This window comes from Talpa europaea (genome assembly GCF_964194135.1).
Source record: "Talpa europaea genome assembly, chromosome: X".
Classification (NCBI taxonomy): domain Eukaryota; kingdom Metazoa; phylum Chordata; class Mammalia; order Eulipotyphla; family Talpidae; genus Talpa; species Talpa europaea.
This window is the reverse complement of record NC_140081.1, coordinates 87,925,546-87,941,264: the sequence shown is the minus strand read 5'-3', so window position 1 is coordinate 87,941,264 and position 15,719 is coordinate 87,925,546. Positions and strand designations below refer to the sequence as shown.

At 37.2% G+C, this 15,719-nt stretch overlaps 1 protein-coding gene across 1 annotated transcript in view; it reads left to right on the top strand.

Moving 5' to 3' along the window:
* Positions 1 to 15,719, top strand: part of ATP11C (ATPase phospholipid transporting 11C (ATP11C blood group)) — a gene marked incomplete at both ends in the record, with an annotated part of 150,336 nt that overhangs the window by 95,355 nt on the left and 39,262 nt on the right. Inside the window, 10 exons of the mRNA XM_084259229.1 lie at positions 1,893 to 1,943; positions 2,903 to 2,967; positions 3,285 to 3,366; positions 4,327 to 4,477; positions 5,071 to 5,268; positions 9,648 to 9,809; positions 10,476 to 10,627; positions 11,543 to 11,614; positions 13,957 to 14,030; positions 15,587 to 15,690. Of these exons, the coding sequence (XP_084115355.1) occupies positions 1,893 to 1,943; positions 2,903 to 2,967; positions 3,285 to 3,366; positions 4,327 to 4,477; positions 5,071 to 5,268; positions 9,648 to 9,809; positions 10,476 to 10,627; positions 11,543 to 11,614; positions 13,957 to 14,030; positions 15,587 to 15,690 (1,111 nt within the window). The remainder of the gene's footprint in view (positions 1 to 1,892; positions 1,944 to 2,902; positions 2,968 to 3,284; positions 3,367 to 4,326; positions 4,478 to 5,070; positions 5,269 to 9,647; positions 9,810 to 10,475; positions 10,628 to 11,542; positions 11,615 to 13,956; positions 14,031 to 15,586; positions 15,691 to 15,719) is intronic.

Below are 15,719 nucleotides of genomic sequence, written 5' to 3'. Positions count from 1 at the left end.
TCTTTTATTTTTGTTATTTGTAAACATGTCCATCCATCACATTTTAAGATTATGTTATCCTATAAGGCTCATCTATCAAGCTGATGCATTAACTAAAGTTAATTAAAACAAAAATAAACCCTTTCATATTGTCATCTAATATTAAAGAGAGAAAGGTATAGGGGCTATGCAGTTAGTAGGCTTGCTCTCCTGTGTGTGATGCTCATAATGAACTGAGGATTGCAAATAGACTGTTTCTTATCCACAACAAATAGTTAAGTTGAGGGAGCAGTACAATGGTATAATAATTATATATCACTAAGGCTTTCTGCAGTAGTTCTGCTTGTCAAAAATTTGGCATCTGATTTTTAAGACTGGTTAGTTTGGTTGATTAGAGCTTGGTATTAATGAGGTTAGAGTGACAGGTTTCTATCCCCAAGTGGAACAATTAATTTCACAATTAATTTCATTCTGTTCCACCACTACAGATGGCATCTACTACCTCTACCAGCCATCTTATTAACGAATGCTGTGGTGATAATGGTGAACCAAATGGTTAAAATGTAGCTTATACCAGTGCCCGGCAGTAGATAAAATGTTTATTCTACTTCAAGAACAATGTTCTCCCTGCTTCCTGTTGTTCCTTCTTTCCACTTTCCCTCCTTTATCCACTTTGCCAGTAGGAACTAAGTAGGACCACAACCACAACAGCCATGCTTCATTTTCACCATGAGCAAAGGCGGTAGAAAGTAAAGCTAGACTTACAATCTAGTGAGATAATACAGGTGAGTGAGTGCAAGATCCATAGAAGCACATAACAGGGAGTGACTGACTCTGCCTGAGTTAGAGAATACTTGTGTATCTTTAGGGCAACTCCTAAATTTTTCAGTTACCTTAAATATGAAGGAGAATGGACAAGGAAGGTTGTGCCCAATTTGTCTAGTTTAGATTGAGTTCTCTTGCTATGTGACTTCAGAATATCTTGTACTTTCACCCCCTCAGTGGTAATGAAACTTGTGTTGTAATTGCCTCTTTACTCTCTGTCTTAGGGTAAGGAGCACCTAGCACAGCACTGGTGCACTGCTAAATGATGACTGAGTGCACAGACCTTCATGTTTTGTGTATATAGTCATATAAAATAGTTCCACTTTTCTGGAAAAATGCATAATGCTAATTATAAAACAATCATAACACTCTTGTTAAGAAGGGAGTGGGCCTTTACCCCAGTGCTCCGAAATGTAGATTACCGTGTGCCTAACCATGTGATCAGATCAAGCTCAGTATGGAGATCAGCTGCAAAACACAGGCTAGAAATTTCCAAGATGGTGATCAGGTATTCACTGTCTAAGCTAACACTGTGGTTCTCAAAGGGTGATCCCAGGCCAGCTGCATGAGCATCACCTGGGAGCTGGGTGGAAGTGCAAATTCTCACCTGAATCATAAGCTGGATATGGGCCCCAGAAATCTCTGATGACCCTGATGCATGTTCAAGTGAAAGAACTACTGAACTGACATTTTTGAAAGTTGTGTTTTAGCACCAGATAACCTTCCTTCACATGAATCTAAAATAGAAGCCAATTGTTTATATTCGGTATAAAAGAGAGTGGTGGTGTGTGCATGCACAGAGCCAACTAGAACTTGAAGATCAATTTAGAATCTTTGTTTACATTCTTAATAATCCACAGTATTTTTTAAATTACGTGAAAATGTTACACATCTTACCGTCTACCACATATGTAACCAACTGTAATATAATCAATGCAACTTTTTTTTTCCCAGAAATATAATAGGCTTCTATTGTTCATTCAGTTTTATCTATGTTGTATTTGTATTTTGATTCATTCTCTTATCTGTGGTATATAGATTTTTACCTGGACCTGTCAAACATATTTGCTATTATGTTCTTCTTGCAGGTTTGTTGGGCGAATCAATATCTACAGTAATGGTCTTGAGCCTGTTGCCAGGTTAGTTATTTCTTTAATCTGTCCTTGGGCACAGGAGCCAACTAAAATAGCCAAATAATTTTCTTTATAGAAAGAGATATAAAGGTCACTAAACCTGGAATGACTAACCAGCATCCCACTAATGGGTCTTAAGTAACTAACTTTGTGATTGGTAGGGTTGTGGTGCAGGGTCTTTGACTATGTTTCCTGGGAGCAGGCAAGACAGGGTGTTGGAAGTGATGTTGAGGCTTTCCAAAATAGCAGCACTCCAGACACCCTGACTGGTATTCCCAAATCTGTTTTAGACACTATACTTGTCGTCATGTATACCTGCAGGAGAACATTTAGGGGAGAATAATTGAGGGACTAGGCAGTAGATAAAATGCTGGGAGAATCACCTGGACTAAAGTAAAATGATAGGCTAATGATTTCTAATGAAGTAAGTCATTTAAAAATAGATGTTTTCTTCCTGCTTCTATCATCCAATTAATTACCTCAACTTTTCCACTTGGCCTTCAGAGTTGTACTCAAAGGCAATTAAAGAAACCTTGGGTGCCTATGAACTCCCCCAGCAGGCGGGTTTGCTCTCTAGAATATTATGTCAGTTTGACTTTTCCACCTTGACAGTTTGCTTTCCCAGTCTTTTCTCCTTCTCTTTCTGGTTTTTTTTTTTTTTTCTGTCTGCTGCTCTGTCCTGTTCTTGTCTTGCTGTCTATGACTCATAATCCTTTTATGTCTTTGTGCATCTCTTTACCTCTGTGTGTTGCTGGCTACTTCTGTACTGTGCTTCCATCTGTGCTGTACCTTCAGGTAACTTCAGAGGGAAAGATCTTTCAACTCATCCTGGGGAGTAAGCATATGATATAAGTAGACAGATACATCCTGAACCCCTTGGAGATAGATGTGTGGTGGGGCAAAATAATGTCCCCAAAGTTGATGATGCCATTGCTTATATAAGCTCTGTTCATTTTTTTATTTAGGTCTTTGGGACCTGAAAATCTCTTGCTGAAAGGAGCTACTCTAAAAAATACCAAGAGGATATATGGTGAAGAGTTTTTAAGATATGTTTATCAGAAATATGCTTTGTAAAAGCCTGTGCATAACCAGTGCATGTGAAAAATTAGACATGGCAGATAATTGCCATTTAAGCCTCTTTTTAGGTGTTTGGAATTTATAGGATGGTAAACTAATGAAAGGATGCAGAATTAAAGTATACTATGAATGATATAGCAACTAATGAATAGAAAAATGGTTAGAATTTCTATTTTCATAGTCTAAAAAAATTAGAAGAAGCAACTGGGTGGGGAGTTAGTTGACCATATCTGTTGCAACCTGTTTTCATTTTAATCTGTTACTCTTTAGGAGTTGCTGTTTACACTGGGATGGAAACCAAAATGGCTTTGAACTACCAAGGGAAATCTCAGAAACGTTCTGCTGTTGAAAAGTTAGTATGCACTACAATTTCTTTTGTTGTTATTGACCTGAAATAGTGACTTCTCAATAATTCCAAATAGTGACAACCATAACCAAAAAACCATCCATTATGATAGTGGCTACCATTTTGAGCACTTTTTATGTTCCAGAAACTGTGCTCAATGATTTGAATATCTGATTTGGTTTACTCCTTTGAGCAACTCTGTGGAGTAAATCTTTAGCCTCTGTACTTTACAGATGAGAAGATGATCTCAGAGATGATAAATAACATACCTAAACTCATGTATCTACTAAAGCAGAGTTCAGTTGGACTGTGGTAGTGTTCCATTTTGCCGCTAGATAATTATTTGGGTGCTCTGGTCACTATATGCAAGGAGTTTCTACAACATACATAATAGTCTGAAATACTATAACTATAAATAACATAATAGTCTGAAATACTGTAGTTCCTGGTAGACCCTCAAGCCAGTTGCTTCTGGCACAGACCTTTCTGTCATTGGCATGGATATTCAGAATATCAATGCAGCCTCTCCACAGTTCCATTTTTAGACTAAAAGAATCCACCATAAGCTTGAGAATTTCTTCACATTTGCTATCCTACTTTCTATCCTAATCCTTTAAGATTCAGGGAAATGAAAAAAAAAGATGCAGAGAAATGGAGGCAAGCTATTCTTTCTGTAAGGGTTAAGTAGATATTGGCAGTGGGGGAGAGTTCTGTCACTTTATGGGAACCATACTAAAAGGTATGTTAAGCTAGTCAGTTTTGGTGAGCATTGGTAACCCACAAACAGGTCAGGGCTGCCTTTCCATTTTACCACTTACAAGGAGCGCTTCAGCAGGGTAACAGAGGGTGTGGTGGTTCCATATTGTACTCATGAGAAGCATTAGAAAACTGAACACTTTAATTTATATTTGATTGATGTCTTAAGTAATTAGATGGTTTTCAAACCCATAATATGTTATTTTTCAGATCCATTAATGCCTTCCTGATTGTGTATTTATTTATCTTACTGACCAAAGCTGCAGTGTGCACAACTCTAAAATATGTTTGGCAAAGCACTCCATATAATGATGAACCTTGGTATAACCAAAAGACCAAGAAAGAGCGGGAGACTTTGAAGGTAATGGTTTTTTGCTAAAAATGTTCATTTTATCTGAAAATTCTAACACTAGCATTTTGTGGCCAAGCTCTCCTTTTAAAAAATGCTCCTCAAATAATGTCACCTTTTGTTAGCTTCTGCATTTTCTTTCGGTTGTATGTTAGCCATTAAATATTTAAGAAGTTTTAGGGTGTTTTTTCTTTTACTTTATGCATCTATGCTTGTTTTTAGCTCTTTAGTTGAAAGTTTTAATATACAAGACAAGTTGTGGCATATTAATATAAGCTTCTGATAAATAGTATGATGGATGTCTACATATATGCTCTGTTCACACATTTATATCTGGGGTTGGTGGAGAGCAGACAAGTTAAGAAAGTGAAAAAGTGTTAAATCAAAGGTTTGTACACTGAAGAATAATGATGAAATTGAAAATGTTTTAAATATTGTCTTAACATTGTGATAATTTGACTAGTGATAGTGTTGATGGAAAGTTTCTTCTTTGTAGGAAAAGCAGTGCTTTCAGCAGTTAAATAAAAAGAAAATGAACAATTCATATTACACCTCTCTGATGGAACTGTGCATCTAATTAGCATGAACTATTTCTTTTGTTTTAGGTTTTGAAAATGTTCACCGATTTCCTGTCATTTATGGTTCTATTCAACTTTATCATTCCTGTCTCCATGTATGTCACAGTAGAGATGCAGAAATTCTTGGGCTCCTTCTTCATTTCATGGGATAAAGACTTTTATGATGAAGAAATTAATGAAGGAGCCCTGGTTAACACATCAGACCTTAATGAAGAACTTGGTCAGGTTAGAATACATTTTTTAGAATATATTTTTAATTAAAATAAGTTAACATAGTAAAAATATATTTTTATATACTCTGATTACCAATATATGTGACAATTTCACAGTTTGAAATGTATTCAAATAAAATCTCTTTATGTGGGCATGTGATGAAGGCAAGCATTTTCAATTATTTTGCTGGTATTTTAAAAATAACCTCCTAATTTATGTATTAAATTTAAATGTTACAGAAATTCTATTTAAAACTAATTTGATGTTAGATTATGGGTTACTGCTTTGGAGTAGGAATTATGTAGTCTTCATCACCATCTATAACCATTTGGACATATTATACAGGTTAGTAAATATAGCTATTTTATAAGTTCATTTTTTTCCCTATAAACAAAATCGACCAGAGCTGTCCTGTTGACATTTTCTTGGTACATTTCTGAACCAGTGGCATACAGGCCTAGCAAACAGAATTGTTTATTCCAGTGTAAAAATTTAAATGAAGGGGAAATGTGAGGGCACACATTCCTCAAAATGCTTTTTGCTTCATTATACCAGGCTGTGACCTCATTTCTAACCCAGGTGCATTTATTTTCCAGTGCAGTCTAGCTGTAATTCTTCACATTATGGCTGCTTAGGTGTTTTTCTTGTCAGGACTGAGAAATTTTTTCCCTTTGTCTGAATTTACTTTGTGTCATGTAATGATATTCAAAAGCCAAGGGAATTTTTTTGGCATACATTTAATTCTCATGATATTTAGAATGTCAAGGCAGTGGAAATGTCATTTCTGTGACTGGAAGATGCAAATTCATTTATTGAAACTGTGTGGTTCTAATGGGCCTTCTCACTTTACTTATACATGTCAATGGTGCCACTTTGATTATACATCTCAAAACTCTCTTCTTGAATTTCCATCCCCACTCCATTTCTGCTCTTCATATAACCTTTGCCTAAACCAAAGTACCGTCTTGACAACTACAGTCATAGGGGTGAAAGGACTCTCCAGATACCATGTGTAGACCTGACTTCAAGACTCCAGTGTCCTAGAGACACTAAGTCACTAAGCATAGAAGAAGTAAATGAGCAAAAGCTTTTCATTTATTGTTCCCAGAAGATTCTTTTGTGAGTCACTTCAGCCACTGCAGCTGACATTAGCCTTTTTAAACCAGAACTTCTCATCTATGGACAGAGCTGGCTTCGTAGATCTACTCTAGTAGTCTTGATAAAAGGCATCAACCTGCAGCAGACTTTTCCCTGACAGATGATACAGTTGAAGAAAGTTGCCTGTTCTAGATCCAGTGCCTGGCTATATGGAGTAAACTACTTAAGGATGAATGTGGCTAATTCCAATTGATGCAAATAGAACAGCCATCATTCCTGTGATACCTAATGCCACCAGAGATAGATAGGATTTCCAGGCCAGATTCCACTTTATGTCAGATCTCCTCCACCTCAGCAGAACCCATATTACATTGAGAATGTAATTTTGTTCCTATTATCTAGACTATATTCACACTGCAGAAAATAAAGTAGAGCTTTGGGTAATGATCTAGTAAATTTGATCAGTGAAAGGAAGCTACAGTTTTCACATCAGCCACCACTCCCTTCCCCTACCAAACCCTCCTTTTCTGGGTATGCTTGTCATTTAATCAAATCACTTAGTTAATAGTCAAACCACTGCTTCAGTTAATACATTATAAAACCAACTTGCATCATTATCTGCTTATGTGGAGAAACTACCTGAATGAAAATGCAAAGAAGCCTTGAAATGGTATCTTAGGCCATTTGGCATCCAGTGGACTGGTATACACAAAATTAAATGTGACCAGATTTCTCTTTGATGTGTCACAATTTAAGATCAATAGACGTTTCATGTTTCTAAATTCTGTCAATTAGTCCCCATCAGTGCCACTGCAAATACTTCCAAACCTCTTTAAATGGCCTATACTGGTCATTTTGAGGACAGTGTTTGACTTGAGAAAAGAAATACGCTGCTCAGTTCAGTTGGAAAACAATGGGATGTTTTATGATCGAAAATTAGTCTTTTATACAGCCAACTTGTTTTGTCCCATCTTGAAAAATTTGTGGGGACAAGACTAAAGTCTCCTGCTTCATATCCCCTCCCAGTCTTACAGCCATCACTGATGCTGTGATTTTTATAATCTGAGTATAGTCCCTGATTCCAATCATTCAGTCCAGTGGCTATTTATTGAACTTCTGTTGTGTATGTAGAGTGGTGCTAAGGTTACTATTATGAAGCAAGAAAGAAACCCTCAAGTTGTTCACCATCCACTAGGAGAAACATACACATCCAACCTAACTATAGCAGTCTGATAATAATTGAGTAGAAAAACAGGAAATGTGGAAATAGAAAGTCTAGTCATGTGTAATTTTGGTTAGGTCAAAGGAAATGATGATCAGTATCTACTTAAGTACTATTTCATAGAACATATTTTATCATTGAGCTTTATTTTATAATTTCTATAGCCATGTGCAGCAGATATTGTATTTGAAGGTTAAATATTTAAAGTTCAGAGAGATGAAGAGATTTCTTCAAGGTCACAAAGTTAGTGGGTGGTGAAGCCAAGACTCCAGTCCAAGTAATCCATTAGTTAGAATTATAGGAAAGTTTTTGCTTACAAAATAGACAATTTTATGTTTTCAGCCTTTAACTCAGAGCTCTTTTTACTCTAGAACAGCTTTCTCATTTTAGATTTTTTATCTTTGAAATGATAGATTTGGGCTTCCTGATAGAGAGGGGCTTTTCTGGCAGACTCAAACCCACCAGTGAAGAGGAAGTGGCTGTTGAGAGTCAGAGTGAAGCAGCAGCCTGACACTCTTTAGGCCTGTCTTCCCACTTTCCTGAGTTGAGTATATGGCATATATTAGAACAGCGGTTCTCCAAGTGTGACCCCAGGACCAGCAGTAATATCATCACCTGGGGACTTAGTAGAAATGCAAATCATACAGCCCCACCCCAGAACTACTGAATCAGAAACTTGGGACAGAGCCCAGCAATCTTTATCTTGAACAAACCCTCCAAGTAAGTGCATTGTATCCTCCAGTTTGACAAGTACTGTATTAGGCTTTAATTTGTTGACCTCTACCTGTGAGATTAATTGTATGCAGATCACATGCTATGTAACTAGAATATAGACAGACAATTGCACTTCATATTTTTAAAACTACCACCTTTGGCACTCATAACAGATTTCTGAATGGGCTAATGCTCATAGCGGGGAGACGAGGGGTAATAATTTTGATAAGAAAAAAATCCCTGAAGAATTTCATTTTAGCTGGAAAAATCTAGACAATACATGAATAATATTGCTTGGATTTAAAGAGAGAATTCAAACTTGGCTGGCTAACAGGAAAAAAAGGGAAGATTGGAATGCTATATTTGTGCCAGCGCTGCTACCGTGAAAAGCTTTGAAAAATAATTAGAAAGCAACTACTGCTGGAATTCATCTCATCTTCCTTACATAATAAAAACCTTAATCTTGTGCTTATGCTTATTCCTGTCAGCCCATAATTTTAACTATTTAAGCATAAATTGCCAAAAAGGAAGATAAAATTGTGGGTTTCCAAAAGCCAGATGTTATAAATAGAAGAGATAAAAGCTGAGATAAAATGGAAATGCTCAAAATGGTTTATTTTACATGGGAAGTTTATTTTATAACTTATTTTTCCATTATTTAGGGAAGTATGCTTATACCTTAACATTCTGCTTTCTTAAATTTGAAAATTTGTTTTGAGGCATTATGTGAACAAGCACATACACTGTGGAAAGGAATTATGATTTATTGTGTCTCCTAATTAAGGCCGTTAACTTTATTTCCCCTGTGAATATGCTGTAATTTTACATGCGTTATATGATGTATATTTTTCTTCAATCCAGTGTATTTATAGAATATTTCACTTTTCAGGGAAAAGTTTTGTTACATCTCACAGTAAATTTAAGTTCCTATCAATTATAGTGTGTGTGTGTGTGTGTGTGTGTGTGAGAGAGAGAGAGAGAGAATACATGGTCAATATATTTTTGTTTCCCACCTGGACAATTACGTTTCCTTATTGTAAATCCTTTACATCAAAACAAGTAGGTGTTAAGTTAAAGGGTTCTTAGGTTGCTAGAATAGCCACATTTTTTCTTTCTTAATAATCTTTTATGTTTGAGTTAATCTACCTTAGACATGTGATCTGTTTCCACGTCTTTAAAAATACTTGTTCGTTTCTCATTCATTTGATAATACAGCTTCTGTAGTTACTTGACATTTGACAAGAAGTCTTAGAAAAGATTATTTCCTATAGGTATAAAAATAGTCTAGCCTTACAGCTAACTAAAATTTAATCACAACAAAGAAAGTGAAAATGCATGTTTGTGTCCTTGTTTTTAGGTGGATTATGTATTTACAGATAAGACTGGAACACTCACTGAAAACAGCATGGAATTCATTGAATGCTGCATTGATGGGCATAAATACAAAGGTGTAGCTCAGGAGGCTGATGGACTCTCTCAAACTGATGGACCCTTAACATATTTTGACAAAGCAGATAAGGTGGTATTTTCTGCATTATCATTTTACCTCCAGATATCAACCTTTGTCTGCATGTGTTAACTCTGCATAGTAGAAATAAAGAATTTTCTAGTAGTATATGACAAAGTCTTTTGAATAACAATTTGTCCCTTTGACTTTCTTAAAGCTCTAAAACTTGTAAGCAAGTAGAATTTACAAGTAGAGAGAATTGTGGAAAATGGCATTTGGGTAAAACTTTCACTTGTCTGTGTGATAATTTTTTTGTGCTTGTCTGAAAATACGAACTGCTCCAAGCATCTCTGTTCTAATCTTTCTAGTCCCAGGAGTGTCTGGTTATTAAATGAACCAAAGTCTCTCTGCACCTAGGCTATTGCTATTACTAGATTGTGAATTTGTTACTGAACAAATTCTTTTAGGCAATGAAAAAGGCACTGCTTTGGTACTAGGTGGCTACTGCAGTAACTTGAATGAGTAGAGCAGCTCCTAGGATATGTCAGCTGAGAGCCAGGTACTCTGTTAGGTACTAGGAGGATATATAACTCATTTGAATATTAGGAATTTATAACTTTCTGCTACTCACTTTGCTGGAGTTTGTAACATTATTTCACTTTAATATCTTATCTGTTCACTAACTAGTTACCCTGTGATCCAAGTGAAACTAACATAGTCATTGTTACTGTCCAACAGAACAGAGAAGAACTCTTTCTGCGGGCCTTGTGTTTATGTCATACTGTGGAAACAAAAACAAATGATGCTGTTGATGGATCTACAGAGTCAACTGAATTAACCTATGTCTCCTCCTCACCAGATGAAATAGCTTTAGTAAAAGGAGCTAAAAAGTAAGTGATTACATTATGCTGGGTGATTAAGTTCTAGAGATCTGTACAACTTACACCAATAGTCAATAATACAGTACTTAGCACTTGAAAATTTTTTAAGAGAATGGATCTCACATTAAGTGTTCTTACCACAAACAGAAAAAAAAGCAAGTGACACAAGGAAACTTTTTGAGAGGTATTAATTAGGTCTTTTACCTTGTTTGTAGTGATATGATCATGGTTATACCTCAGTAAAGCTTTTTTTTTTTTTTAACCCTGAGATAAGTTGTGGGGAAATGCATTAATATTTTTAAAGAGTGAGGGGGGGAAGTTATTACTTCCTGTACTTTTCTTGAAAAAAATGAAATCAAATGAGTGTTTTTGTTTTTTCTTTATTTTCTTCAATAACCTAATCTTGTAAATATACTTATTATTTAATAAAAAGCTACACTGCTTTACTGAAAGTTTGTGAAAAAGTCTAACTTAAGACTAAAAGGAGATGGCAGTGTATTGATGTAACTTGCATTATGATTAATGCATTCCAGCCAGAACTCCGAATGTTCCTAGTATATTTTGCAAATCCTACAATAGCCACTTTTTCTACGCCACGTGTTATTTCTCAAGCGCTCCCAGCAATTTTGACACCATTTGGTAACTGACAGTCCTGTTTTACCCATGGGACCCAAGATGGTTAAGTGACTGAAAGGTCACCCAGTGTGTTTGCTACAGAATTGGAATTATGAATTGTCCCTTCCTTGGCTACAAGAATAGGGCGTTGACTTTCTCTGGTTGTCATCTGCGCCAGTAAAGGGAAATACAGTTATAGATTGAGATGAGATGAAAGAGAAAAAAAAAATACAAGTAACCCCAGCATAAGAGAAAATTTATTGTTCTTTAGGGAAACATATAAAGGTCTTTTTTAATTGTTTTTGATAGGTATGGGTTCACATTTGTAGGAATTCAGAATGGCCATATGAAAGTGGAGAACCAAAAAAAACAAATAGAAGAGTAAGTATGTATGTTTCATGTCTGTCACTTCTTAACCCCACAGTCAAACCTTAGATGGATTTAGGAAGGACAGCAAAGGAAAGTGGCTAAGTCTGCAGATACAGAACTTTGCTTTCCCAGTTCAGAGTTTTATGTAAATGTAGTTGGAGTAGAAGAAGACATTTTTCGCAGAATGGCAGAAACTAGGATTTTTTTTTCTTTTTTTATTTCTTTAACATTTATCATTTTAAAAAATTTTTTAGACAATATTTGCTTCTCCCCACCCCCTCAGATTGAGTCCCCATAGAATCTCTTTCCCCAAGGCACCCGTGCACCATCACCACAGTCCCCCATGCCCTCCCTCCCTCCCTCCCTCCCTCCCTCCGACCGCTCTTCCTCCTATTCCCCTGCAGGATGTCTCTGATTTATTATTGTCTGTTTTTGCTTTGTTGTGTTTTGTACTGTTATTTTTTTTTTTTTTTTACACTGATGTCTCTTTTGGTTCCCTTATATTCCTGTTATAAGTGAAACCATCCGATATTTTTCTTTTTCCTTCTGGCTTATTTCACTGAGCATAATTCCTTCTAGCTCCATCCATGTTGCTGCAAATGGCATGAGTTTATCTTTTTTGACTGCTGAATAATAGTCTATTGTGTATCTATACCACATCTTCTTGATCCATTCATCTATTTTTGGGCATTTGGGTTGAGAAACTAGGATTTAATGTGGAAATAATTTTGATTTGGTTCATATGTGAGTCCAGTAGCCTGAGTGATAGTATCTATCAACTTTCTAAAATTCAGATGCCATTTTAGGTCTCCAACACTTACTACAAGAACAGTCAGTGAACATGCATGAAACTGATTGTCCAAATCCCAAATGGTCACTCAGGGATCACCATTCCAAGCAGCTTTGGTGTCAGAAACTTTGTCTTATTATGGATACTCAGGTGTAAGCCTCAGGACAAGTGCTCTGGTGCAGCAGTGTCTCCAACGTTTCCTTTCTTTTGCTACAGAGACCCCAATGAATAAAGCCACCTTGATTTACTAGCAGATTTTAATTAGACTTCTGGTTAATTTGAATTCCTCCATCTGAACTCGAAATGTAATTATCTTATCTAACTTCCATTCTGGCCCCTAGTTCCTCATGAGACCCATTTCAGAAATCTGTAACACTTGTAAAGGTGACACTTGGGGGATGTGCTCTTTTGAGGAGCAATGCTCAGAAGCCAGAGCAGGGCTCTTTGGCCTGACTCCCAGGTGCCAAGTCAGGCCAGTTCACAACAGTCCCCATATGGGCAACACCAAATGAGATGCTACATGTAGATGTTTCATGTGTACATAAACACGTACATGTACACCAAAACCAATGGCCTGCTCATTCCCATCAAAAACTATGTAGTCAATGTGTTTTATGTCAAATACATGTGCCCAAGTTGTTTTTCAAGGACATATTCCCTCACAGTTTTTCTAATAACTTCTGTTATGCTTTCATCTGATTAATAGCTCAACCATCCACACATAAATCTGTTGTGTATTTCTACTATTTAAACCCTTCAGTGGATTCCTGTTGCTCTTAAGATAAAAACCACGTGTCTGAAGTGGCCCACACTGTTCTCAGTTCTTAGCCCCTGCTGTCTCTCTTGCTGTTCTCCTGCTGACTAGATGTCAAGCCTTAGTAAACTACTAGAAGACCTCCCATAGGCCATATGCTCTCATGGTACTGTGCCTTTGCATGTGCTTTTCCCTCGGTTTGGAATGCTTTGGTCCCCTTTCTTTATCATATCACTCTTGTAGCACTTAGTTCAGGCTTGACCTCTTCCAGGAAGCCTGCTTCCAGACGTCTTTCTTTCGTGCCCTGACATCTGTCTCCCCTGTAAGTTTCTTTACTACAGCACTTGGCAGACTTAAGGGTTGTAGTTGCATTATCCTCTGCCTGCCTTACAGTGAACTCCTTGAAGGAATGGACTTGGGCAGGTTTGTGTCTGTTGATCAGCATCTGGTATTCTGCCTGAAACATAGTAGGCACTCAGTAGATGATTAAACTGACAGTGGGACTTTCCTGGACACTCCCGAGATACTGCTTGGTTGGACAGTTCTTCGTTCCCCATTTCTTATGCAGTCACTCTTTGAATCATCTTGAGTAACATAATGAGAGGATATAGATACCCTTTAACCAACACTTTTGTCCTCTGACAGCTTGTTTTATTGTGCAGAAAAATTCCAACAACCAGCAAGACCCTTAACCAAAGAGGAGTGTTCTGTTCATTTAAGATGTTTCAATATATTAAGATGTTTCTGTTGAGTTTTATTTTCCCAGGGTAACTTAGGTATTTTACTTTTCTCATTTTTCTTCTCATAAAGATACGAACTTCTTCACACATTAAACTTCGATTCTGTCCGTCGCCGTATGAGTGTAATTGTGAAGAATCAAGAAGGTACGCACTTTTCTGTTCGTAGATTTGTATGTTGGCCAACTATTTCAAGAAAGAAAAACATTTCATGAAGTAGTGGATGATTACCTAAAGTCATGCACAGCAGTAGCTTTTTGTCTGTGCCTTCCTGTATAAAGTGCATATGTTCAATTTGCAAATGGTGAGTGACAGCACCCCTGGTAGGCCAGTAGACATATGTTCTTGGAAACCGGAATCTACTCCTCACTCCTGGATTTCCAAATAGGAATTGAAGGGGGACATTTTTATAGTTCCGGATACTGACCAGTCCCCCGGTTATCAATAATGTCTACATGCAGCAGCCCATTACATTTGAGTGGTTTAAGATTACTAGCAGTAGAATCCTTGAGTGTAGAAAGTGAGTAATCTCTCTCTGACCTTCCTGATGCCTCTGCTGCTTCGCACTTCTGGGGCCCGGGGGAGAAGAAGATGACTAAGGTCAGACTGCTGGGAAATAGCATTGCAGTTTTACTCTGGCTTTCCGAACTCTTTGTTTGACAGTCCAAGAAAGCACACCCTTTTGGGGGGTGTTTTGTTTTCAGGGTCACATGGATCTCACATGACCTTGGGAACAGCCATGGTGGAGGGCATGCCTTTTGCCCAGATTCAGCAAAACCCATGAGAAACACTCCTGCTTCATTTGTGGACTCAGTGGCAGGGTGAGGGGGTGTTCGGTGGTTTTACAGAATATCTTTGATTTCCCATATTTTTAGTATTAAATATTTTTCAGTTTCCTTAATGTGAGAATGGGATGGTTAGCAGAGACCCTTGAAAGAACAGGTCCCACTTAATTCTTACTCTGTGGTATGATAACGGAGTTATGAAGTTGATTTCATCATATGATTGAAAGTTGTTTTATGACTTTTAAGCATACTTTTGATGTGTGAGAGAAAATGACAAAATCACTTAGCATTTGAAATACTTGCTGTTCTTATGTAGGTACAAGTGTATCTGCATTCTGCAAATGGTGTGATGTCTCAGGGAGGAGGTCTACCTAGGACCCTGTCCTCAGAACTATACTTTTTTTAAACTTGTTGAGCTCACTTTTTTGCCTTACAAGAATGAAATGTCTTTCTTACTGTTCATGTTGACTGATAGAAAGCTGCTAGTATTTTACAAAAGCTATCCTCATGTTTTCAGTAGAGACTGACTTGTGTAGTTTATGCAAAGTGATTTTATCTTGTTTGAGCTAGAGCTTGGTCTTTAACATCTATGGATGCCACGTGAGCACTTTAGGCCATAGTTGGTAACATTTGCAAAGAAAATTCAGATGCAGCTCCGGAACACAGGCACAGTCTTCCATGGAAGTATATTTGAACAGAGGTGCATGTTTTCAACTCTGGGTTATTAGTTGTGTCCATAGTACTTTTAGGAGGTGATGAATGTCCTCACAGAGTACAGGTCAGGATGTCTCCTGGCACGGCAGGTTCAGATACATATCAGCTAGGAGAGGGAGCGGTCACCTTAATAGTTAGTCCATTGTTAGAATCCCACTACTGGTCTGAAAATTCTAAGACGAGGACTTTTGCTTTTTATTTTAGGAGACATACTTCTCTTTTGTAAAGGAGCAGACTCAGCAGTTTTCCCCAGGGTGCAAAATCATGAAATTGAGTTAACTAAAGCCCATGTGGAACGCAATGCAATGGTGAGCCTACACCCCTCCCCCCAATAAGC